General features: G+C 41.1%; 1 protein-coding gene across 1 annotated transcript in view; it reads right to left on the reverse strand.

Moving 5' to 3' along the window:
- sez6b (seizure related 6 homolog b) overlaps window positions 1–26289 on the reverse strand; it is a 592309-nt gene that overhangs the window by 176803 nt on the left and 389217 nt on the right. Inside the window, 1 exon segment of the mRNA XM_051930231.1 lies at window positions 19572–19764. Within this exon segment, the coding sequence (XP_051786191.1) occupies window positions 19572–19764 (193 nt within the window).

Genomic DNA, 26289 nt, shown 5'->3' on the forward strand with positions numbered 1-26289 from the left:
AATTACCATTTAAACGCGCTGCTCTGCATTTTTATAGCCGAATCTCAGTAAAGTCACGCACTCCTGTGTGGTGAATGGGGAACGCTGCTGCTGCTGCTGCTCAGTGTATGTGTGTGCGATGAAGGCAAACCTATGTTATCTGCGTCCAAGACCAGCATTTTTAGATATCTTAGGCTCTTCAAACATAATGGAAGTGGTTGTCCTGTGGTCGTCTTTAAAAAGAATATTAAAAATAATGTGGTAATTAAAAAGAGATCGCTAAATCCCCAGAGAGCCACATGTGAATGCGTAGGTGTGCCTTTGGACCCATTTATAGCATTCACACAGTCTCTGGTCTTTATTGCTTCTCTCACCATTATATGGCTGTGATCACACAAAACACAAGCCAAGATATATTAAAATAGCAACTTCCAAATACGTGTTTTTGTGCAGTTTGTTTATTAACACATATTTAATTTTGCTGTCTGAAATGAGTGTTCTTGTCACAACAATAGCTTGGAGTAATTCCGCTATTAATGACCCACATTAACCTTACACAGCTTACTAGGAAGAGTTATATAATTCATATTTTCTGCTGGAAATTATTGTTGCTGTATAAATAAATGCTTAGAAAAAAATGTTGTAGTTGTAGCTTAAGTTAAAAATAGACATATTGGCAAAGTAAACTCTACTCTTGCACCTCAAGCATGATGTATATTTGGTGTTTGCTAGTGTAAAGCAAATTTCTTATCTTCCTCTTACAGATTTGATGCTTGGTTTCTAACTGAAGTAAAAGTCATGCTCTGAGATGTCAGTGGTGAAGACACCCTAGACCTTAAAAAAGGGAAATCTGATCGTTGACAGCAACCTCTGCCCTTAATGTCACACAATAAAAAAGTACATGAACTCCCCGATTAACAAATTATGTGTTACATGGATTGCCATATTTTATACTGCAGGTAATGCAACTTAAGCTCTGGCAATGTCTACTTTTAACATACAGTATAAAGTAGTGTAACCTTAATGCAATTTAATCCTCTTCAGTTGATTCTTTTATGGCACCCTTCTCAACAGACTCATAGGACGGCATAGGTCAGCGTTTCTCAACCTTTAAGTATTCGCGACCCGAATTTTCATAACAGTTTTAATCGAGCCCCCTAACATTTTTTTGAAACCCTAATAAAATTTATTCCTATATTTTTTTCTGCCGATATAATGCTACAAGTTTAAAATTTCCCTACGAATAGCAAAATTACGCCACATATGGCAACATTTGCGCCCCCTTTTTTGTTATGGGTGTGCCCCACAGTTTGAGAACCGCTGGCATAAGTTATCAAAACTGTATACACATGTATGTTTATTCATCCATCTGTCCATGATTAAATCTGACTAATCGATTCAGGATCATGGGGTTCAGATCCTATCCCATACTGGTCACAAGGCAGAAACTTTCTGTGTTTATGTATTACTTTCATACCTAACTGTATATATTATATGTATATCGTTAGTACACACATTTAACACAGTCGTCAAGACTTGCAAATAGAATCATTGTATATAAAACGTAACTGTATGAGTGGTACAATGGAGGGCACCGTTACCTTACAACTGTAGTCATCTTGCTTTAAGCCTTTGTCCAGTTACTATTTGTGTGGAGTTTGCTTGTTCCCTTTATGTTTGCCAGGGGTTTCTGTAGGTGTTCTGGTTTCCTTCTGCTTATACAATTTATGTTGTTTAGTAAAAATAAACCGGACTGGTATAAGTGATTGTGATTGAAAGAATGAAATTGCCCTTCTTGGATTACTGCATCATCCAGGTTTGAATCTTGATATAAGTCCGACATTAAAGAAAAACGTAATTCAAGAGAATGGGGTAAGGAGAAGAAGTAAATATTGTGGCTGTGCCTGTTTTTGCAGTATAATGTTTGAGCAGCAGATATTGTAGTTGTATATGGTTTAGTTTGTCACTTTTATAAACGTGTTGTATTGTTTAAAATTAAAAAAAAAAAAAAAAGAAAGAAATAACAGTAGCATCAGACTTATTGCCTGTGAAGGAATAAGCAGGTTCTATAGATGTATGAATGATGATAAAACATAAATAAAACAGTGCATGAAGAATAAAATATAAAAAGAATATAACAAATGAAGTTCTTGAAGCTAAATGGCAATAGAAAATAAAAAAATCCCACTGCTGCACACCTTGGAAAAAGTACACCTCAGTAAACTGTAGTCATGGAGGAAGGTTAAATGTCAAAATTTGGCTCCCCAACTGGTGTCTAGTATTTCCCTGGGCAATGTTATTTTTGCACTTTGGTTAAATATAGCATGTGGCAATCAAGAGACATACCTTTATTATCAAAGCAAAAAACATTTATAACTAAAAATGTTCTCCTCTATGAAATAACTTGTCCTTAATATTGTTCCTTATCTCAAACCAGATCAGAAGTCTCTTACTGGTCCCCAGCTGTTCCCTGATAACACACTCTGTTTAAAAGAAAGTTGACCACATCTGGAGTTTGGTTTCACCGTTGCTTTTGGTAGTATCATCTTTCACATTTGTAACTGTTATTTTATTAAACATAGTATTTAGAGCTCCTTGTCCCACTGCCATTAAAATCCATTTGCCTTACTAGTTATTCTCTTTTTCAGAATCAGAAAATCTTTATTGTCATTGTAACAAATACAACGAAATTAGGTGCAGTCCCTGTGGTGTCAAAATATAAATAAATATAATTACAAAAGGATAAGAAAGGATAAGAAGAAATAAGGTAGAACACAAACATTCAACATAAGACCTTAATTGCACATGAACACTATTGCACAAGATGTCATCTATTGCACTGCTGCATTGGAGGTGATTAGGTGGCATTCAGTGCCCTAATAGCAACAGGGTAGAAACTCTTATTCAGTTTATTAGTCTTTGTTTTGATGCTCCTATATCTTTTGCGTGATGGAAACAATTGGAACATGTCATGAGCGGGGTGTGAGGAGTCTTTTAAGAGGTTTTCTGCTTTCCTGAGGCAGCGAGAGCTGTTCAGTTCATCCACAGAGGATAGAGAACAGCCGATGATCTGCTGGCCAGTCTTTACGATCCGCTGAAGTGTTTTCCTCTGCGCTGCACAGGATACTCTCAATAAAGCAGCGATAGAAGGACACCAGCAGTTTTTGGGGGATGTTATTTTTCCTGAGGACTCTCTGCTGAGCCTTCTTCGCCAGTTCAGCTGTGTTCACACCCCAGGACAGGTCTTCCATGATGTGGACTCCCAGGAAGCGGAAGTCTGATCACCCTCTCCACACAGTCCCCTCTGATGTAGAGTGGTTTGATGTTCATTTTCTTTTTCCTGAAGTCCACAACGAGCTCCTTTATCAGCATGTTCTGAATGGACTCATGTCACTAGCAGACATGCAGCAGTCTAACATTGTGGTTATAATTACACGTTCAACACAAGATGACAACTTCTCCTTAGTGGTGAAATGTGCAATATTCAAATGACCAGGCTTCCAACATTCCAACACAAGAATGTTGAAACACGTGATTATCTCGGAACATATGTTTACGTGCTTTAAGGAAACTTGCGAGTGTGACAATGTGAAAAGGATCAGACTGGATGCATGTTTATTTTGTTGTACTCACAATAATTTAGAGATATTGCAGTTCTTTGTAACTTAAGTTTTTTCAGTTGTCACCTGGCTGAAAGGGAGCAGCAAAGTGTCAGTAAGGGTGCAGAATTTACACACTGACATTCAGAGTGGTATTGTACAAAGAACTACACCACAGGTAGACACCAACATATTTGAAATGTACTGGTTGTCTCTGAGAGTCTGTTCCCATGAGCACAGGAAGGGAGGCATTCTGGCAGGAGGACCTGAGAATACTGGAATCATCCCAAAGGAGATTTTATGTTTGTTAAGTAAGGCCTGACACTCAACACAGAGGATAGGTGACACCATGAAGGCCTAGAAAGAGGATATAAAACAACTTGGCCAATACAGCAGTCTGGGAAAATAGGGATCATGTCGCCCCTTAAATAGGACCAACAGGTATGCCAGGGGTCACTAGGCACAGTTCTAGTCAATGTGGTAAAAGTGAGGCTGTTCCAATCCCATATGTAATTCTGGAGCATGGCTAGAAGGGACAGAGGCAGCAGGTCTAAAGTCAAATTCAGCCACAGCGACAGTGAGTATAATGCTGGAGGAGGTTTTGGGCAAAATTTCACTGGTACAGTACAAGGAATATGCCGGGATCGAGAGAAAGAAGGAAGGTGAGGAATGGATTGTGTTGTTGTAAAAGAACAAGTGGGTGAGCCACCACACCTGACAGACAGGGTTTCAAACACTTGTGGAAAGTGGACTAGAGAGTGTGGGAACCAGCCCGGACACAGACAGACGGACATCGTGTTTGCACCCAACACACGTTTATTTACAATATTTAAAGTAAATGTTCACAACACAAACCCAGTGCCGCAGCACCAATCACCCCAACCGTCCAGGCCAACACAATATGCCTTTCCTTCAAACCGCCTCCTTCTCTCTCCTTCTAGACCTCGTCCTCTTTCACCCGACTCCAGCCCTGAATGAAGGGAGGCGGTCCCTTTTATCTTCCCCGGATGTGCTCCAGGTGTGCTCCAGCAATCTTCCACCGACACACCCCAGTGTGGCGGAAGTGCCGGCTGTATCCCCGGAAGCACTTTGGGTGTCCCTGCTCCTTTTCCCCCCAGCACTTCCTGGTGTGTCGGAAGTGCTGAGGTCCAGGGCTCTCTAGGCATTGGGGCGCCCCCTGGCGATGACCACAGGCCCCAACAGGGATGAGCTTCAAACCGCATGCCACAAGAGGCAGTGGATTTTGAACCCTCCCTTGTGTGTTTAATTGTAAATAAATGCCATCTTAGGAATAGTGTATGGTCATGGATAGCGCTAGAAGCACACGCCTTCTTTTACAAATTTTAAATCTGCAATTAAAATCAGGTAGGCACTACAAATTATTTATGAAACATGTTCAGGATTTTAGTTAAAATAGCAGACTGTAGGCTGAGGTGATCTGCAAAATGGTGTCAGAACAGTAGAGCAGCATATGTCATCAGTGCAGAACAAGACTTCCACTCTGCCATATGTGAAACAAAGGGTATACTCTCTAAATGGTCAGACACCCTGGTTTCCCAGACTTCCAAAGGCAGAAAATCAAATGTTAGATAGAATTATACAATAAAGGGCCTGAAACTTGAAAATACACCTTACGAGAAGGAGTTAGACGTTGTGGTGTACTCGCCACTGTCCTCATCCGGACAGGGTACCAGAACTAATGGGATGTTGGGTTGCATAGCATGCTGCGCTGGGTACAAGTCAAAGGAGATTCTTGGAATACTGTGTGGGGTTTTGGGCTCTGTTTTAACAGCACATGAGAAAGACCAGAGAAGAGATAGTAACTTATTCAAGCACTGTGGACTACAAGCTATGAGAAAAGACATAAGAAGCTGAATCTTAACAGGTGACATTACAGAGCCATTCAGAATGAGGATTCAGTAGAATTTATAAAAGCTGTTGCTTTAAAATTATTTTTTCAGCTATGACATGGGGACATAAGAATTGTAAATTTAGTACAATTTTTTTTTAATAGCACATAAATCGGAATGTCAAACTTAAATCCTGGAGGGCTGCAGTGGTTGCAGGTTTTTGTTCCAGCAGCTTCCTTAATTGGTGACCAATTACTTCTGCTAATTGACAAGATTTTTTTAGCTTAATTTTAATTGGCCTGCTTTTTAAGACTCATACCTCTTAATCTCTTAATTGTTTTAGTTTTTCCTAACTACCAGCCAAACAAAAATGAGATGTGAAGCAAGCCAATACAGGACCAACTAAGCTGGAAACCTCAAACCCCAACCAAATTGCTATTTAGAAGCCAATTCCTGCCTAGACATTTATTTCAACTTTATGGCTTGTTGGTGCTCTCACTCTGCCCCATCAGACGTTTCTAAAACTATTAATTTTCATTTTTCAGAAGGCACCATCTTAATGTTTTGTGAACCAAAACAGACTGGTGTTTCTTAGAACTTTACCTTCCATCCATTTTGTTGTGCATTCATACACACAGATACAACTGGGTGAATTGAGAGTAATCCATCCATCCATCCATTTTCCAACCCGCTGAATCCGAACACAGGGTCACGGGGGTCTGCTGGAGCCAATCCCAGTCAACACAGGGCACAAGGCAGGGCCCAATCTTGGGCAGGGTGCCAACCCACCACAGGACACACACAAACACACCCACACACCAAGCACACACTAGGGCCAATTTTAGAATCGCCAATCCACCTAACCTGCATGTCTTTGGACTGTGGGAGGAAACCCACGCAGACACGGGGAGAACATGCAAACTCCACGCAGGGATGACCCGGGAAGCGAACCCAGGTCCCCAGGTCTCCAAACTGCGAGGCAGCAGCGCTACCCACTGCGCCACTGTGCTGCCCTTTACCTTCCTTGCTTTTCAAATATTTTATTGAAACAGTTATATTATAGACACACGGGTGCAAATCAGATCAGGTTAGCTTGCCATGTGTTGGCTCAGTTTCCAATCATCGTGTCTTAAAAACTAAGTCAATTAAAATTATGGTAAAAGATGTATGTTTCATTAATAGTAGTAATTGAGTACTAAAAGAACATGGCTGGAACAAAAATTTGTAACCATTGCAGCCAACCAAACCAGGTTCTGAGTTTGACATCCATACTACAGAAGATATGGAATAAGTTACCAAGTACATGTTAGTATTTTGGGGGGCTTCAGGTCTCCAGTTGCACACATGTTAGGTGAAAAGGGACAGGTATGGTATTTTGAGGTGAGTGTTTTTTTACTTCAGAGCGTTTGATTGTCTGAGCTAAGTTTCCTTAGCATTTGACTCCAGCACTCATCACTGGTTTCTGAGCCACAGCTGACCAAATTCGTAGCGCTTTATAGTTATGGGAATTAATGCATGCTTGGATTCTGTGCAGCTGTTTGAATTGCCATGAATGCAATAATTAGTTAGACATGACATAACACTGTTACAAGGCTTGCTTCGGATAGTGATAAAGGCACAGGAGACCAAGCAGACATCTGAGGGGCGTCGAACTCTGATGATACTGAGTGGGCACTGTTACACACTGGGTGTCATTTATGAAAGTAGAAATGTGCCTGCTCTGCACCAAGGAGTGTGTGCTCCATAAAGTCTGTGGTGCTGTTTGGGTTACTGAAGAGCCGTATGCTCTGGAACACTGAGGGGGACTCCAGTCCTACCCACCAGGTAATACTGTCTACCTACTGTGGGCAATGAGAGGTGATGTCAGTTATTGAAGAAATAAATTGGAAATATATTAATGAAAGAAACATGTCCTCAAACTAGGACCTCTTTGAGTCAGAAACCAGAGGAAGCTTGTTCATGCCTTTTTAATTTCTCTTCATAAAGGGGGATACACTCCATCACATTAGCTTGTGAAGAAATGGTCACAGAGGCAAAGTTACAGGCCTATATTTATAGATAACTGAATTTATGTAACAGTGCTAAATTAATGCTTATGCATCATCTGACATTTACTCTGATTGGCTCAAAAGACATAAGGTGTTTCCAGCAGAGAGCTTAGTCAGTTTACATTCCCAAAACAAGTCTCCATTCCAGTACATTTTTTAAGTTCAGTTCTTACCCTTCTTTTATGAATTTTTTATGTACCTCACAACTGTCAGGTCTTACTGGGTACATGACATCAGCAAGTTTCTTAAACCACCATTTAGAACTTTCTATCCTGTTGCCCACACACCCTGGCTTGTATCCATTCATACTACTTTTAAGATAAATGCTACATTTTAATATGGACAATAACTACATTCTGTCTAAATAACTGTGTGACCCCCTCAGATAACTATATTATGCTCTCACACTGTCCACCCCACCTTTGGCTCCACATGGGCTTCGATCGGCACTGTGTTCTACACACGTTAGTTGCAAATGTATTTGATTTGTATTTGCACGTGTGCAAATTTGTGGTTTTATGTGTGCAGAAATGTATATGTTCATGTATGGTTAACTAGCAACCCTAAATTATCTCAGTGTGAGAAAATGTTGGTGTGGGTTATCAGTGGCAATAAGGGTTGAGTCGAGCTTTGAAGATGATGCTTCAGGGATACATCCTTTTAACCCTGACGAGGAAGATGGATGCAAGGATGTGGAGTATTATAATCTAATATGCACAGACTACAGGGATTGCAGAGCTACAAATAAATAGAATACTCTAGGTCCAAAATTGGTTCAATTTTACCTTTGTGTCATTAATCATAGTTCTTCAACCTGCAGTTCTGGGCAGTTTTTGCACTAAAGCTGCCATAAAAATAACTTGAATGAACAGGGGGTTTTCTCTTCTCTCTACAATATATATCACCATCTGAAGTTTTAATGGTACTTTTGAGGAACTCCAACTGAGCATCTGCTTCCTATTAGAAATGGCAGGCCACTTTAATAAAGGGCTTGTGAGGCAAGCTAGACAGACTGGTGCTTGTGAACTCCAAGTGTTTCTCTGCGGCTCATACTCTACACGTGTTGTCAGATGAGGTGCAAATGTGAAGGTTTTATTATTGGGTGGAGAATCAATGAGAAGAGTTGTGATGCTGCACCACAATACCCGCCGGATTTCAAAACTACCTTTTCCTAATGGAAGATAAATACAACGCTAATACTCTTTAAATTACCTTGATCCCTGGGATTCGCTTGCTTTGCTCCCTGAAGGACCATCAGAGCCGCTTCTAATAAGCTTCATTCTTTTTGATATGTGCCTTGGGTAACTGTTGTTTTTATAGATTTAGTCCAGCACTCGACTCATTAATTAGATTTTTAATCAAAACAGCATTTTGTTGCTTGGTTCAACGTCTCTGCTCCCTGGGCTTCATTAAATTGGATTTCCAGCATTATGCGACAGGCCCTCCGCCTTGCTTTTTTCTTTCAGTTTTAAAAGGACAAGAGAGATCCATTGGAATCTCAGAGCTCTTTTCACACGTGGAAAGTCCAAAGTTAAATGGGAATGTAAGAGGAAGACATAGATTTTCATCTTTACAGGCACCAGAGCATGTAACATATATAGATGAACAGTGCAGGTATGCAGACAATGAGTATATGAAAGCAAGCTTTCTATATACATGGCTGAGCATAGCTGGAATGTCTTAAGAATGCCAGCAGCACTTAATTTGTGTAAGCAGTGATGTGATTGGCATCATGCAGGGGTGTGTATGCATGATTAATGAAGTGGAATCTTTGACCACTTCTAAAAAGTAGCTACATTAAATATTTGGGCAATTTAGCTATTAGCTAACCAAACAAGCTGAATGTTCTGAATAATTTCCTCTTGTTTTTTAAATTATCCAGTATGTGTAGAATATATGTTTCTGTGTTTAGAACATGTGTTGGGTGGCCTGTTAGAAAAGGGGGTGCCATGGTATGTGACAGAAACAAGGCCCAGCGATTCACAGAGAGAAATAAAAACACCAACAGAGGCAATTATGTTGTCATATTAAGGCAGAAAGACTGGTACCTGGCACGGGACCCCATATATACTCTAGATGACCTGGAATGGCAGCAAGAAGGAATGCAAACTGCAAGGAGCTGGGTAATATATTTTCCTAAAGTAAGAAGCTGGAGAGTTGACAGGAAGTTGAAACACATCCTGGCAGCTCTCTGCCCTAGTTTGAAAGAATTGAAACCCTATAGCTTTTTAAAAAGTAAAGAATAGCAGGCAGACAGTGTTAAAATGTAGCATAAGATCCCTAAATGGAAGGAGTAGTTCCATGCTGATCTTTAAGATGTGGCAGCACAAAATCTTAAGAGGCCTGGCCGTGGACAAGTCAGGGATGCAGAGCTCTCTGCACCTTAGACGTTACAGATTCACGTATCATTTTAGAAGTTATTCTGGGTTTAGTCAAAAGAGACAACAGGGGAGGATTTAAGGCCTTCTAAGGCCAGTGGTTGGGAGTTAAATATCAGGGGCGTAAGGTGGCACAAGAGCTTGCTGGTAGGGGTTGGGGAAGACACAAAAAGAGAGATAGAGAATGAGAGAGTGAAAGAGATGACAGAAGAGAGTGCTTTGTGGTACTTGAGCGTGAGTCTTAATACATGCTAGGCAGGGGGTAACAGACCTGCTCAAGTAAGCCCAAAGTGGCGGCAGAGGGATTGTTTTCTGTTTATTTTGTATTTTTTGATTTCCTTGTGTTTATTCCTCTTTGTTTGCATTATTTTATTAATAGTGGCAATACTTTGGTATTTTTGGTATTAATTACAGTTGCTAAGAGAGCCTTTCTTTTTGTATATGTTTATAACTTAGTAGGCTGCACTAAACCCTCTTCTCCTCTACGCTGACTCTATGAGAAAAACCTCCTAGATTAAGCTCACAAAAAAGCATGTCTGAACGTCAGAAATGACACCCTGCATCTATCTTACGTCTTTTGTGCTCCTTCCACTTTTCGTTTCCCAAAGCCTTACGCAACCCTGTTTCCACCTGTCCTGGTGAGACATCCCTGAACAGAGGGTGTGCATTACCATTCTAAGTGTGCTATGTTAATGGCAGTGTATGGAATGATGTGTCCAGGTCAGATGCCACAATAGGACAGCTTGTAATTGGCCATCTGGGACACACTTCTGTATGTCACTTTCCAATTAGAGAGCATGGAGCCCCTGAGGATTGGCAGCATCAATTTCGTACAAAGATTTTCTTCCAAGGAGACCATGTGCAGGCACATGCGGCGAAAATCAATATGTCTGTGGATGCCATGGCGCAGATGTTGATGATGACACTTTCAGAGACATGGACAGATGTGTCTGCAGCGGGCTGATTCTGACGTACTGCCCTGCGGTCTGAAACCTGGACTTGCTCACCATCTGCTTTTCTTTATGCTTTAGCATCTTTCTATCTCTTTGTTACTGTGCAGTATAGTGGACGCAGCTGATTGAAACTGCCTAAGACCTGTAGCATTCCATTTATTAACTCGGGAATATCAGCTCATCAAATAGTGGCTAATGAAAAACATTAAAATAAAACATCCAGTGCTGAACTGTGAAGCATATTCAAGTGAATGATTATGGTTGTTTAATTCAAAATGTGCTGAAGGTGGGCAAGGTGCCCATTAAGGCTGGAGTGCCAATAAAGTGGGAGGGAATGAGTGCTGTCAGTAACTGTGGGTTCTTTGGCCAAGGTAAACTGGAAATATACAGACTTTTGTTTTGAGCCCATAAAATTGGTGAGGTATTTTCAAGAAAGATATACTAGTGTTTTATTTTTTGAAATATTGTAAGGAACTGAATAAGTGCCTTTACTGGTTTAGACTCAGGCCCTGCAACAACATTTAGTACCTTCATTTGAACTGAACAAGGAAAATCATAACAGTTTTGCATCTTGAGAAGATGGTCTTGTGGACAATCAGTGCTACTCAAGTGAGATTGGTTTCCTAGTTTTGTCATGTGAGAATTGTCAAGTATCCTGTTTTTATGCATTGGGGCACTCAATATGTCAGTTGGAGTAATGCATACCTGCTACTATTTAGCATGTGGTTCACATTCTGGCAATGCTGCTTGTCATTATGGGATGCATATCCTTCAGTAAAAGGAAAAATTGGAGTCTTTCTTCGTATTTACAAGGACTTGGAGATGTGATATAGCACATAGGGGACACTCAGCCTGCCATATGGATATACCTTAATCATAACCCATTTTCACACTTGGCCTTATAATTTCTAACACAAGTTGGGAAATGTTCAGTTCAGGTTTATCTCTCTTATGTTTGGTTAGAGGTTAATATAGGCAGGTAACAAGAAGTGCAGTCTTGGAATACTTCACATGCTTTCATTTTGTGTTGTTTATGCTTTAGCAATTTCCTACTTTATTATACAGGATCAATGAAAAATATGTCTGGGAAATAAAATTGTTTAACCACTTTTAGTACAGAACAACCCCATTTCTCCCTTTTACGAAGGATCTCAAAATTAAATTCCTACATTAATAGCTTTCAACTTGAGCAGTCATTGTAGCTTCATAAGCAGTGGTGTTGCTAGGCCATTAGCCCAAGTGCTTAAGCGCACTAGAGCAGCTGCCACAGAAAGTGAGGGACTGGTAAGTTGACTACTGGCCCTCCTGCAGCTTTAAGTGGTTGGAAAGGTGTATCTAGGGACAAGGGTACTTACTGGCAAGGTGACAGAGATCTGTCCTGGATGAAACCACTGTAAGAGAAAGCAAAACAAACTGGCAGGAGTAGGAGAACTAGACATACTGGTGTGGGGCGTCAGGAGTCACGAGAGGGCAATATGCACTAGCTTAGTTGCTCTAGAAGGACAATAGATAGGTGTCCTTGAGAAAGTAACAGTCTTGACACAAACACTCTGTACGCTTAGACCTCCAGAGTACTGATAACTGAAAAACTGCCCGAACCTCTGTCTGGAAAAGGAGTACTGCTAGAGAGGGACAGAAAGAGGCTGATTGGGTGATTTCCAGTAGAAATTGTGGCTATTATGAGAATTGTAGGACTGGATACAGTCCACAATTTCAAAATATTGTAAGATGAGCCTGGTAAAAAAAATAATAATAATACCATAACAACATTTTTTGTAACACATTGTTTTCATTTCTTCCTCTCTTCTCTCTGACTCCACAGCAGCTACATTTTGGTAGACATTAAAAGCTAGATTCTAAAAGCACCTATGGGATGGAAAGAAAATAATGCTTTCACTCTGCTTTCTAGTGGGAAATCCACATTCCAATTTGACCCTCCTAACATTATTATAAAAACATATCTAATGTTTCAGATGTAAACTTATCTACTAGGAAATATCAAATAATTGGTTAGCTCACAAACATGAGGACACATTGGAGTCATTACTGATTGGAGATTAACACGTGTTGCAGAAAAGTTTATGATATCCACAAAATAGATACATATCTAATAAAATATGGCTCAGCATATGAAACATATGTTCGTAATACTTTTACTGTACCATCATGTTGTAATAATAATGTGTTTGGAATCCTGAGGAATCATTTGTGTAAAATTTTTACACTTTCGGGATGATTATCTAGATTATTATTGTTATTAAATTAATATCACACTGCGCCGTTTTGATGCAAGTCTTTTCTGCATGTAACACCATTTTGTGGCTGTCTCTGCATGGCTGCAGCCTGGATGTTTATGGTTGCTATGCCTGTTGCCAGTCAAGTAACTCAGAGTCGTGATATGTTGAGTCATCATTCCACTCCTCCAAAAGATGGTGGTACCCTGTCCTGAACTGGGAGTCCAAAAAGCACATAAGTCCTATACATACTTGTTCTGCCCCACATCTTGTTAGTTAAGACTGTTATTTGTTGAACTGTGCTCCCCATTCATCTTGTCATTTATTAACACACCAGTCAGTCACGTCCCACGCTCTCAGTGGCGCTATAAAAGTCTATGAAACTCACGTGAAGCACGTAGGTCCCATAATAAACATTTGAATACAATACACCCCATGTCTCTCACGTAGGCACCCCTTTATCTCTTGTTTTGGTCACGTCCAAAACGTATCCTTAGCGTATATAAACCCCTGGGTCTGGTTAGTTGTGCTACGCAGCAATTTGAACCTCTGTCTACGCGCTTCTCTTTGTCTTGATCCAACCGTGGAAACCACTCGCCTTGTAAGTGTCTTTTAAAGCTTTACTGTTTAATGTACACTGTCTGCTATGTACTGCATTGCTTTGTAAATCATTCTTTATCGTCTTTGATTGTACACCTGTAAATGACTGTATGTTTCTTTTGTATATATTTCAGTTTACAACGAGGTACGTCCAGTAAAAGCCTTCAAGAAAGCTCGCTCACCCCTTGTCGTTTTTTATGTGGATGTGCCGAGTTGTTTAAGCTCTCTGCGGCCACGTTGCACGGACAGCGCGGAATGAGGCAGAAAAATACTTCCAAAATTGCCCACTAGTGAGGATTACCATCAAAACACTGACTAGGAACAAAAAGCGTCTTAAAGAATGTTAATCAAACAAAACATTTATTTTTAACAAAAAATGCTCAGTAGCCCAAGAAGCTTCTTGGAGCACAAAAGAACTTACCGGAAGGTAAAGCAATCTAAGGCATACATAGTCCCAATACAGAACCCAAAACGAAGTGCAGGCTCAAAAATTCAGTAACCACAAAAAGTACAAAGCACAGCAAGACGCAAGTAAACATTTCACTTCCTAGTGCATTTGAAATGAAGTTCCAGGAACTATCTGAGACACTCCAGATTTATAGGACGGGGAGTAGTTCCTGGGGTGGTGATTAGAAGGTGGCCCTGCCTCTTGGAGGACCACCCACGAAACACATGGGACATAACTAAGGCATTTCATAGTCATAATAATAATGAAAAAATACAAATAATAAACACAGGCAATATTAGTATATAATTAAATTAATCAAAATTGAACAACACAACATAAAACAACGATTGGAGCCCCAGCCAGAGGAGGAACCCTGGCTGATACATGACATAGCAAGTTTCATTGTCTTACTTTTGGAATAATTCTTAAAGGAAAAGATTTGCTAATTTGTTAGGTCACTGTTCTAGCTTGGCTTTGACCTTTCCCTGTGATTTTTTTAATTTGCAATTTTTGGATTTTCCCTTTTGGTTGTGACATTCGTGTCTCCAGTCTTTTCTAGTATTTTTGACTCTTGCCTATTCATTTGACAACACCTAAGCGTGACCCTTTTTTCTGTTACCAATTTTCTTGTCCTGGTCAAATTAATCTCCTTTTAACTGTGTGACCAACTAGCGTTTTAAAGTGTGTTTTCAGCATTTGTGTCTATGGTTACTCTAGTGCACTCCTTTAACAGGATGTTGGATAATCATGTGGTGAGTCAAAAGTAACACAGAATCTCACACTTAAAACCATCCTGTAATGTATTTCTTGTTTACAACATAAAGAAATAAAAAAGAGAAAGAAAAGGATTTGTTTGTAAATAAAGGTAGGAAGAATGTGAACACTGTGGAAAAGAAGGAAAACAAAGAGGGTGAGAAAGTGTCAAGAACAGATAAAGGAGCAAAGCACAGTGGAAGAACAAAGTATGGGGAAGGACTGCAGCTCTTCACTTGGTGAAAATGGCTTACAAGTGGGGATGAGCAAATGGGGAAGCATACAACACAGTGCTGGCAAAAAATGGAAGAAAACAGTGCATCAGCGTACATTGGGATCAAATACATTAACTCTAGATTTGAATTGTATTCCTCTGGGACATCCCACTTCTTATCAATGTTCAAAGCCATGCTGTTATAATGGTATACCAGTAAAAAACTGATAATTGTCATGTTACATTGTTTTATTGCTGACCCTGTGTGCCTACCTATTCTAACTTCGGCTTGGCATAGCTGGTTTTTATGAAGGTTCCCAGAACTTCTACTCTAGGATTCCCATTACTCAAGCTTGGAATAGAAAAGCACCACCAGCAGAAGGAACCTATGACTCAACTGGGGGCTCAAAGGTCAGGTGCAGTTTCTTTAATAATTTCACATTTTGCTTTGGCCTGGTGGATGATCGTATGGCAATTATATCCACTAATGATTTGCATCGCCTACACTAACAGTAATGCGCACTTTGAACTGAGATTGCAGGTATGATTTTTAAGTCTGAGACTGGCACACCTTCGAAAATATCTAAGTGGCAGGACTTTGCTGAACGTCACAGCAGTCTCTGTGAACAGCTTTCTTTGGTCCCACTGTCATTTTGGAAAATGGCTCAACTGATTTTTATTTTCCACTTACAAGACAAGCCAATGTTGTAAAAGAGAAGCAGGCACAAGGGTCTTTTGGTAGGACGAAATAAAACGGTGAGAGTTTGCACAAATTCTCTGTTGCAAGCACATTCTGACAGGCTGCTTTTAGCTTGTCCCTCCAGACCTGGGCAGGAAACAGAAATCCATCTGCCTGGCCCAGATGTGTCAGGAGGAGCCTGGCATGTGCTTAGCATTGATATGAAAAATGATCCAGTTTGCTTTGGCTGCCTGCAGAGAAGGGCCATGAGCAATCGGGGAGTTTTGTATGCCAGTGAGCAGAGACCACAGTCCTCAAGGGACCCTCATTCTTCATCCTCATCAAATGTGCCAGAGACTTTAACCTTTTGTCATTCGTATTTACTCCTGAAATGGGGGTCTGCAAGTTCCCTGTGGAGCTGCTCAGTCAGGATGAAGAAAATAAAAATGGATTCAACTTTTGAAGCATGGAAACTATTTGGACCCAATCTTCATAGCCTGAGATACTGAAGCTACTGGGACTGGCTGTGGGGACAAAGCAATGAGGAGGCTTATGTGGCAACCATTATTCTACATGTTTCTGTGCCAAGCACATACTGTATCCCACTGCCTTTTCAAAGAAAGCAAGTGTATTCCATAGGGCATCATGAGTCAAAAGAAAGGAAACATCAAGTCAAAAAATTACCAAACGGTGTTGCACTGCACATTCCTCCGTGTGCAAAGGTTCTGCCATAAACAGGACCATACGACAGTGAGAGAAATGTATTTCAATCTAAACTACGGAAACCAAAACATCAAAAAGTAAACTGAAAACTTTCTTCAAACCCAATTCAATCTCTATTTTGCAGGTTTCGTACATTTTCCCTCGCTCTGCCATGTCTTTACTATTATGTTTGATTGGTCAGGATCTGTTTTGTTGTTCTCCTCAAACTGTATTCCCAAACTTTTTTGTTTTAATTACAAGAACACATCTTGTTTTTTCCAGGTTTCGTTTTGTCGATGTGCTCGCTTCGCTTGTGTATTAGTGGCTAAGCGAGTTTGTCTTTCATTGGTGGTTTCACTTTGGTGACAGAGTTGCTTTCTTTCAGATTCATGCTGTGGCCTCATACTTCTTTCTTCTTCCGACTCATTAACTTGGCCTTGCCAGGTCTTTGAGCTTTATGCTGTGGCCTCGCACTTCCAGGCTTGACAGACAGACACACACACTTCCATGTGTAGACGTTTATATCTTCTTATATAATATGCTACCTTGGCTGTCTGTCTGTCTGTCCAGGATTTTAAATTATCTGTAGCTCGCAAACTGTTTGACCTATTGACCTGAAATTTGGTACACATATACTATGTGATGTGGTGATTGACCTCCAAGGTTATTCCTATTTACATTTTTATTTTATTTTATTGTATAATCAACTCTTGGCAGCGACCAGCAGGGCGGCTGTGCAGCGCATGTGTATGGGCACTGTTCTCCTCCCTACCACTCCGCCAACCTTTTTTGTTTGCAACACAAACACTAACTTAATCAGCAGCAAGCGCATCAACCTCTGAGCAAACAAATGCTAAACGTACAGAGAAAGAGGATGAAAACTATGAATGCTGAAGTCAAGTGTATTCACTGCACGTTATTGTGCAGTGAGCCGTTACTGGTAAACTTATAAAGGACAATTTTTCTGATTTTTGAATTGTGACTGGTGTTGTTTTGAGCCATGCCTCTATCCTCCTCCTCTTTCGTGCTGCCTGCATAAGCCCATGCCCATCTTACTACTGCACAGCGACGTGTTGCATGATTATTAATGCATGCAAATAAGAATCCCACTGGGTACTTGTGTACTAAATGGATGGCATGAAATGGACAGATGGCATGACAAAGGACAACAGAAGTGTTTTGACGAATTCATAACATGTTTATACAGAAATTTGAATATTATAGAAATACATACGTACAATTGTTTTGACAATGTTGAAAAACTAGAGAAATAAAGGTCGTGGCATCAAATTGAAGAGGGGAGGTTGCATAAGGTTTCCTTCCCCTTACCCATTCTAGTGTTGGGCTCCATGGGGGAAGTTTCACTGCCGTCCGTTTAGTACACAAGTACCTCCCACTGTACTTGATAGTTTCCTTAATAGATGAACACATCGTTTAACTATTGCTGTATCTCTGAGCTTTTAAGCCATTCTGAAAAGTTTTCATGTTCTGCCATATAGTAGTTTCGGATCCTGTTTTGTGAACATTGGGAGGAATGTGGGAGGAATCACCTACATGCTGAAGATGTACAAATTTTACATAGACAACAACTGGGCATTAGCTTCAAGACCAGGAGACTAAATCTGATTCAGCAATGTTAACAAAATTTTTACAAAATTAGAAAAAAATACAAATTTGCTGAAGGCATGGAAACATGCTTTTGAGTCAGCCAAGGGTTTTCAGCGTCACACAAGAAAAAAATTAATTGGCGCATAATGGTGTGAGACTGGACGCTGTATAGCGCCCGACCCGGCACAGACTCAGACATAGGCACGTGTAAAATAAAATAAACTATTTATTTTCTTCCCTTGTGGGTGCATGCCCTCCCCGTGTCCCACAGTCAATACACAGTCCCAAAAGCACTTCAAATCAATCACAACACTCCCTCCTCAAACCACCACTCCTCCCTGGCAACCTCGCCCTCTTCCTCCTGATTCTGGCTCCTGCGTGGTGGTTGCTGTCCCTTTTTATAGCCCACCCAGAAGTGCTCCAGGTGCTTGATCACCTGTTTCTGATTGCACTTCCGGGCGGGGCTGTAGAGGTGTCCAGGCCGGCTCAGGGACCCATGCAGCACCCCCTGGCAGCCACCCCAGATCCCAACAGGGTTGTGGAGAACTCCATCTCCCATGGAGCCCTGTGGGAAACTGAGGCACCATCGTCAGCCAGAGAGGTACTGAGGGGGAGGCACTGAGACACCCATGGTTGCTCCCCCGGAAAATATGCATGGGACCTGGCCGCCCGCCACAGTGGAAAACACCGTAATTCTTCATACTTGGCCAAGAAATGGAAACTATGGTGGAGGACTTAATGTAGAATCCACAAGAGTTTGCTTTTCTCACCAGACTCTATGTGCTGAGACACAAGTGCCTACCTAGCCCATCAGCTTGCAACGAAAACAAAGAAAAACATCATAGGGCAAAAACTAAGGGCAAACAAATGTGCTCAAACAATTCAATTTAAAATGGAAACAACACAAAAAATTGGAACTTACATCAAGTACTTTCTAATTATAAAGTAGAATTTCAGAGATACAAATAGATGTGAACCCAAGTCATACATTTACATACATGATTGTAAATGTAACTTAGTAAAAGGTTATTAGCATGCAGTGACACACAGAATATTTTTGGCATCTCCACTTTTAAGGTTGATGCACCCCTGAAAATCTATCTATTCATTCAACCAATTTTGAACCTGCTATCTACCTTATAGGGAGGCAGGAAATCAGAGCCCATGTCATCCTTTAATGGCATGCAAATTAGTTGCATGCCTGCTTCACCCACAGTGCACCAGTGTAAAGTAAGCAATTACCTGTGACAGTCTCTGTTCAGACTTGGAAATGGCTGGTAAACTCCTTAAGGTCAGGATCAGGCTGAAAATTGATTCTATATCCCTGGGGCTGTGAAGGAGTAGTTCTAACCACTGTGACACTATTACTCCCAAAATGCATTGCCATTCTAAATATTACCAGACAGGTTATACATACAGTAGCTGCAGCCCCCTTCTCAAGTCTCTGTACTCCTCTCCATGCTACTTTCAAACAGGGAGAAGCATTAAGATTCGAGAGATCATTATTTACTTTAGCACACACTTACCTTGGTAGCGGAAGTGGTAGTATCCTGGGTTGGAGAGCTGGTAGCTCTGGAAGTGGATGGCAACCTGATTGCTAGAACTACGTAGCACCAACCCCTTCATCAGAATGGACTCGTTGGCAATGACATTCGGCTCCCGTACACCTACATCTTCTATAGTCAGCATTTCGCCCTCAGAAAGGCTGACATTCAGAACCTAAACAAAGAGAAACTTTCATTAGAAGAATACAGTAAGCTTATTGTACCTGTGCCTACCAGTTGAATCTCACGAGGCACAAATGCCAAAAAGACTTGTCAGTCAGGCTGGGTCATTGAGAAATACCCACCCATTCTTAAATGACAAACTAGCTGGCCAGCTGGCTTTCATTCCACATCCACGCTAATCATTTGCCCATCTGCTAATTCACCTTTATATTGGCTTACAAAATAAAACATACCAACATTGTGCCAATTTTGTATGCTTGTCACCCACAGCCAAATGCTGAATGCCAATTCAGCAAAACACTTTTGACATGCTGTTAAATTTGCATTTCCATAATTCCTGCCGCCACGCTTCACTTGATTTGTGATATTAATTCAGATGACAACAGCCATCATCCAGGGATTAGTTTACATCACTGTCTGTGTCTTCTACTTGAAAGAGACCCTTTCCCTCAACCCATCTCGTTCCCATATCTTGGAAGAAAATTTTCTAGGGTAGTTAAGTATAATTTAAGGAATGGCAGGAGAATGTAAGTGCCCACTAGGATTAGCTGGCATCCCGGCCAGGATGAGTAGACGGCCCTTATCTGAACGGGAGGACAAGATATGTGGGAAATTGGAAAATTAAATGCCCCATTCGGTAGATGGCAGCATCCCAGGAGGACAGTAGCCATGTGTTACCCAACAAGGCATGATGGGAATTGTAGTACTGAGAGTCAGCCCTGCCGGGTCCCATGCGAGTCACTAGGGGGGTGCTGCAGAGATTAGAGATCCCTACTTTTCGGGACTTCCACCGGATTCAGAAGTGTTTCTTTCGAACTATGCCCTGGCACTGGAAGTATTCTCAGGTCAGTGGCGTAGCTAGGTGGGGCAAGGGGGGACATCTGTCCCCGGGCGCAGCATCCAGGGGGCGTCATTTTAAAATTTTCTTTCCCTTCCCCATTGCATTTCGGCAAACTGGAGGGGGCGCGAAATCTTCAGTTGTCCCTGGATGCTGAAAACCCTAGCTACGCCTCTGTCTCAGGTCTTATATACAAGGAGGCTGCCCGGCCTCCTCCAGTGAGTTAGAGCTGGGAGGAAGGAAGGCAACACTCGCTGGAGAGAGGTGGATTGATGGAGACAAAACGGAAGGAGAAAGAAGAAGGCTATTGTATTTAATGGTGCATGTGTGACCTAACAGGAACCTGTTGTGGGGTATTTTGTAGTAAATACCTCTATTTTGAACCCATGACTGTCTGCATGTTAGTTGTTTCTAAGGTTGGGGGCTCAGTGGCTTCCGCAATTTGTCACAAGGGTTAAATGACAGTAAGATCATCCATCCATTTGCTGAACTTGATTCATCCAGTTTTGGCATTTATGGGAACCAAACACTATCCCACTATCCCAAGACACTTACATGCACATATAGGCACAGACAGAAAGTGTCTCTATAATGCCATGTTCACAGTGCCCTGGTCTGCCATTCTCCTATTCTTGAGATGCAGCAGCACCCAACAATTGTATCACCATGCTATCTACTATAAATCCCAATGTAGGCAATTTAAACGAATAGGAATTAGGGTAGACAGAATTTGAAAAAGGAAGCCATTAAAGTTGATCAATAAATCACAAACAGGATGAAAGACTAGTATAGTACACATTGGAATGGGCATCCTGAGCGTGCAACTATGTTAACACATAGACACCCTTTGAAATGTTTTCTGCTTTACTTTATGAGCATCCTGCTCTTCTCACAGTGTTCTCAAAATCGACTTCTCTCAACAAATGGTAAGACTTTCTGCTCATGGCCAGCTACCTCAGTGTCCACACCTATGACACCACAGTGTAAGTTACTGACAAGTTGTTTATTCACATAGCTGTCCAATGCTTTTCTGACTGTCTGTTTTCTTGCATGCAGTTTTCCTCATTATGACTGCACAGAGCCTTGTCTTACTGAATGTATGTCTGCCTGTCCACTCCATGACTGTTCCATGTCTGCCTGTCTGTCTGCATATACAGTACAGGTACATATGGCCATCTTTCTGACAAAGACAGACATTTTATATCTACTCACATGGCTATCTCTGACTCTCTCTATCTGTCCACTTGTATTTCTGTACATTGTCCATCTAATTTTATATTACATCACTGCCAATTTTAATGGAAGCTCCAGCAGTATCAATCGAGACAACAGTCATGGAATGTTTATAGTCATACAGTATGTGAAAGCATATTTGAGGAGAATAAATATCAGTCAGAGTGCAGTAAGGATAGCTCCATACCTCGTGTCACACTGCTCTTTCTTGATACCTGCATTATGACAGTAAAGAGTAAGGGGCATTGGGTAAATACTCAAGATTGCACTTAATAATAATAATAATTCTTTGCATTTATATAGCGCTTTTCTCACTACTCAAAGCGCTTAACATTATAAGTATAATAAGATGTCAACTTCACGTATGAACTGAACCCTGCACGCAAAGACAGCCTTTGGGGGTGGCGACTAGGGCAATCGCCCCAGGCCCCGCGCCCCGCGATAGGAGATTCTTTTGTCACCATCAGCTCATCATACAAATATGCGGGGCCTCTGCAAGACATTCAAATCCATTATAGACTGAAATACGGTACATGGTGGATTTCTTCTAATTCCTGTGACCGTTGCGAGTGCGGAAAGAAGCTTTTCAAAGTTGAAACTTATCAAAAATTATCTATGATCAACAATGTCGCAAAACAGACTGTGCAGTTTAGCTATTTTGTCAATCGAAAAGGAACTTGCCTCAACATTGGACCACGAGGATCTTATCAATGATTTTGCTCAGCGAAAAGCCAGAAAAGTGGACTTCCATCTGTGACTGTCAAAGCAGCTGTTTGGTAAGTGTTTGTTTTATTACAAGTGTTCTGATTCTCTGTAATTAAATAAATTTGCCGACTCCAGCGGGTTTGGCAGAAACGACTGTTATCTAGTTTGTTAATTTTGCGTGCAAAATGTTTCTGAATCATTAATTAAGTTGGTTAAAGGCCACTAAACCAATATAAGAACAATTACAATACATAATGTAATCAAACGGCCAATGGTACCTGCATAAGGCACCATGTTTTTTAACAATAATAAGGCGTACAGCATTAGAGGCGGACAAGCCCGTGAGCGTGATGGTACGGTATATAGTCTACACTTATGGCTCTCGGCCCGCATGTGACACTCGCCCAAGGCCCCACATACTCCTAAGACCGCCTCTGCTGCACAAGGTCCTTCTCAGCAATGTAAAGTTATAAGGTCAAAGCAGGAGTCATTGCTCTCGTGGGCTGCAGAAACACATAACCAAAGATGCAATTCTTCACCTCTACCACCATCAACAAAATGTAAGTGGGAACACACTGTACTGACAAAAAAATGGAAGCAGCATACTCATGCCATACAATGGCAGATATCACAGGGAAGCTGTGTCTGTGATTTTCTTTAGAGGGACCCATGGAAAGACCACCAGAGTTTTTTTTCTCATTAATGGACTAGCGTGTCATTCACTCAGAGCCTCAGAGACTGCATTCTCTAGAAGCCACACTTCTGTGGTCAGTGCCAGATAACCAGATCATTGACTGATAGGGCCAACGCAAAACCTGATCCATGTAGCTTACGAATTACACAGCATCAGGGAACAGTATAGTACTAGAAAGACCTGACAGATACAACAGGAGACCTGGGCCTGATATGGATTTTAGAGAACAACACATCCAGAAACTTCCAAATGGAGGCATTTCAGTTAGGAGTGGCAGTGGCATCAAGTAAAAGAGTGTGGTGGTAAACAAGAGGGAAAGTTGTGCATTGCTGCGGCCAAAGCCAAGGTCAAAATACTATATCAGTGACTGCTAGGGGCAAACTCAAAACTGAGACTAGGAGCACAATCAAAACTGGGCCATGTCTCTTATAAATTGCAGATATAAACGCCAAGAATGGCAGGTCTCTGCAATAAAGACTACAACAGGAAACACCCGAGGTGAAAAGGATGCATAAATAAACTTAGAAAGGCAGAACTGCCCTACCCCCACCATATTCTTTCTCTTGTTCTTAATCCTCTTAGCATATCACTTTGACAGCTCATGCAGTTAGAATAAATATAAAAATGAGCAAGACAAAAGCAATATGTACTGTCTGTGGATACATGGAAAAGGTCTGAAACCTCAGAAATGAAGGTGAACAACAACAGTGACAATATAAACCATACGAGCCATACGAGGGATGTACAGTTCCAATTGATTTGTAGCACCAAATTCAGAATTTCAGATTTAATTCATTCATTCCTTGCGTTTTTTTGTAGGCAGAGCCTGTGAAACTCTAAAGTATAAAAGGTCCACAAGGATATCTTTTTGTGTTTAAAGCACAAATACTTCAGAGCTTCAAAAGCCCTTTATTCTCAGTACACGGACATGGAAATAAATTGAGGTCAATTTGCAGTTAAACTTACAAGTAGCTGTGCAGAGGACAGAACGCAGCTCATTTAACTAAAACTAAATTGCTGCATAAGCGGCCACTGTTGAGTTCACTGCTTTTCTCCCATCGTAGAAGAAAAATCTAAAGTACAGATTACTTGAACTAACAAAAAGGCTAAGAAACATACAGTACACTGGTAATAAACAATTAACATCTTATATGCTTAGCTTCTTTTAGGGTGAAATATTTTTGACCATGGTGCTCAGATTGTGTGTCTTTAAATTCAAGGTTGTAAGTTGAACTTACTTTATGTCACTCATTGCCGACTTGCAAAATGAAACTCAAGCAGTGTTGATGTTATGTTTAGTATATTCATTTCACTTTAGAGTCATACGAAACCAAAAATGAGTTCCGTGACAACACAACTTAATGTTCCTAAATCCAATCACCCCAGTTCTGTGGCAGAACCAAACCCGACAGCATCACATTCAAGTAAACCGCAGTAGTATGTTGGACATTATGGGATATGTTATTAAGATGGGGTAGATAACTCACATGCAATGGAAACACCTAGTAACTGCCATTTGTTTAGTTTTTGGAGTTGCTCGGTCTTTCCTGATGATATAAGGTAGTGGTGATGGCCAAATATCTCTTCATTCTGGTCATAGCACAATGGAAGAAGCTTGTATGTACACAGTATTTCACATACTGCAAGACAAAAGCCTAGCAACTCCACTGACCAATGAGGAAAGACCGCCTACCAATGAAAATGTTGGATTACAATCACATGATTTAAACGCTGTGACTGCGTGATTTAAATGGCAAGTGTTGACTTGTGAAAAAAAACAATATTGTATACATGAAGCTCAGGAAAAATTAAATCTAGAGATCGTTGATTATAGGGGCGACTCCATTTTCTAAATTTGCCAAAAACTTGAAAGATGTGACATACTAGGTTTTTCCATAGTTAGTGAGAACAGGGCTTCGTTTGTAGTACAAGAAAAGTCAACTTTGGCAGTAAAAGAGGTTCCCATTGTTCCAGAACCATATCTGGAATGGAGCATTAGGAGCCTAGGAATCCATTACACCTGAACCACAGTACTGAATAGAGTTCCTTGTGCATACTACAGTCCATTGGAGGGCAACAAAGGGGTTTGAGGTATCATATATGGACCCTGACTGCCCAGCTGTAAGGACCAGCTTTCGAAAGAATGTCTGCCCTTTTAAACTTAGTTGGTGCTTGGGCTTCTGCCCAGCATTTATATATACTGTAACACAGAAAGTGGTTCCTCGGCTCATTTTGTAAGTGGCAGTATAAAGCCACTCCAGCTTCTTGTCTTTAACTGAGATGATATGCAGTCAATGGCTGAACAATTGACAGGAAGAGAGGCCAGGACTGAAGGAGAGTTTGTAACTACAGTAATGTCTAAAGTGGGGTGCAAGCCCTGATTAGGGTCAGATAAGTAGTAGGCTTACTGTCTCGATGCATGCTCAATAATCCAGGTAAGGAAATCCTAGAAATTTGATTTTGTTCATCTGGACAAAGTTTTTTAAGTGGGAGAAATATTTCGAGACTTATCCAAGTCTCTTCCTCAGTCTCAATTGACTGCAGTTTTCCCCAACCTTATAAACAGTACCTTTGCTTAATCACAGAGACTAGCACCATTGACAAAGGAAGGTGCTTTCAAACCCCAAAACACGCTATGCCAAAGATTGGTCCATCCCAAGGATCAGGTCCCACGGCACAAACAGAGTAACATAGTTTACGCAGTTAAGTGCCAGGAGGAGTGCCGTGAATTGTACATCGGGGAAACCAAGCAGCCACTGGCTAAGCGCATGTCACAACACAGAAGAGCTTCCTCGTCAGGCCAGGACTCCGCAGTCTATTTACATCTACAGGATAGTGGTCACTCCTTTAAAGATGAAGAAGTGCACATCCTGGACAGGGAGGAGCGCTGGTTTGAGAGAGGAATCAAGGAGGCCATTTACGTGAAAAAGGAACGACCACCTCTGAACAGAGGAGGGGGCCTAAGGGTACATCTGTCGCCATCTTACAATGCTGTGATTGCAGCCATTCCTCAACCCTCTATGAATGGTTCACATGTCTACTAATCA

The sequence above is a fragment of the Erpetoichthys calabaricus genome, chromosome 8 (genome assembly GCF_900747795.2).
Source record: "Erpetoichthys calabaricus chromosome 8, fErpCal1.3, whole genome shotgun sequence".
NCBI classification, from domain to species: Eukaryota; Metazoa; Chordata; class Cladistia; order Polypteriformes; family Polypteridae; genus Erpetoichthys; species Erpetoichthys calabaricus.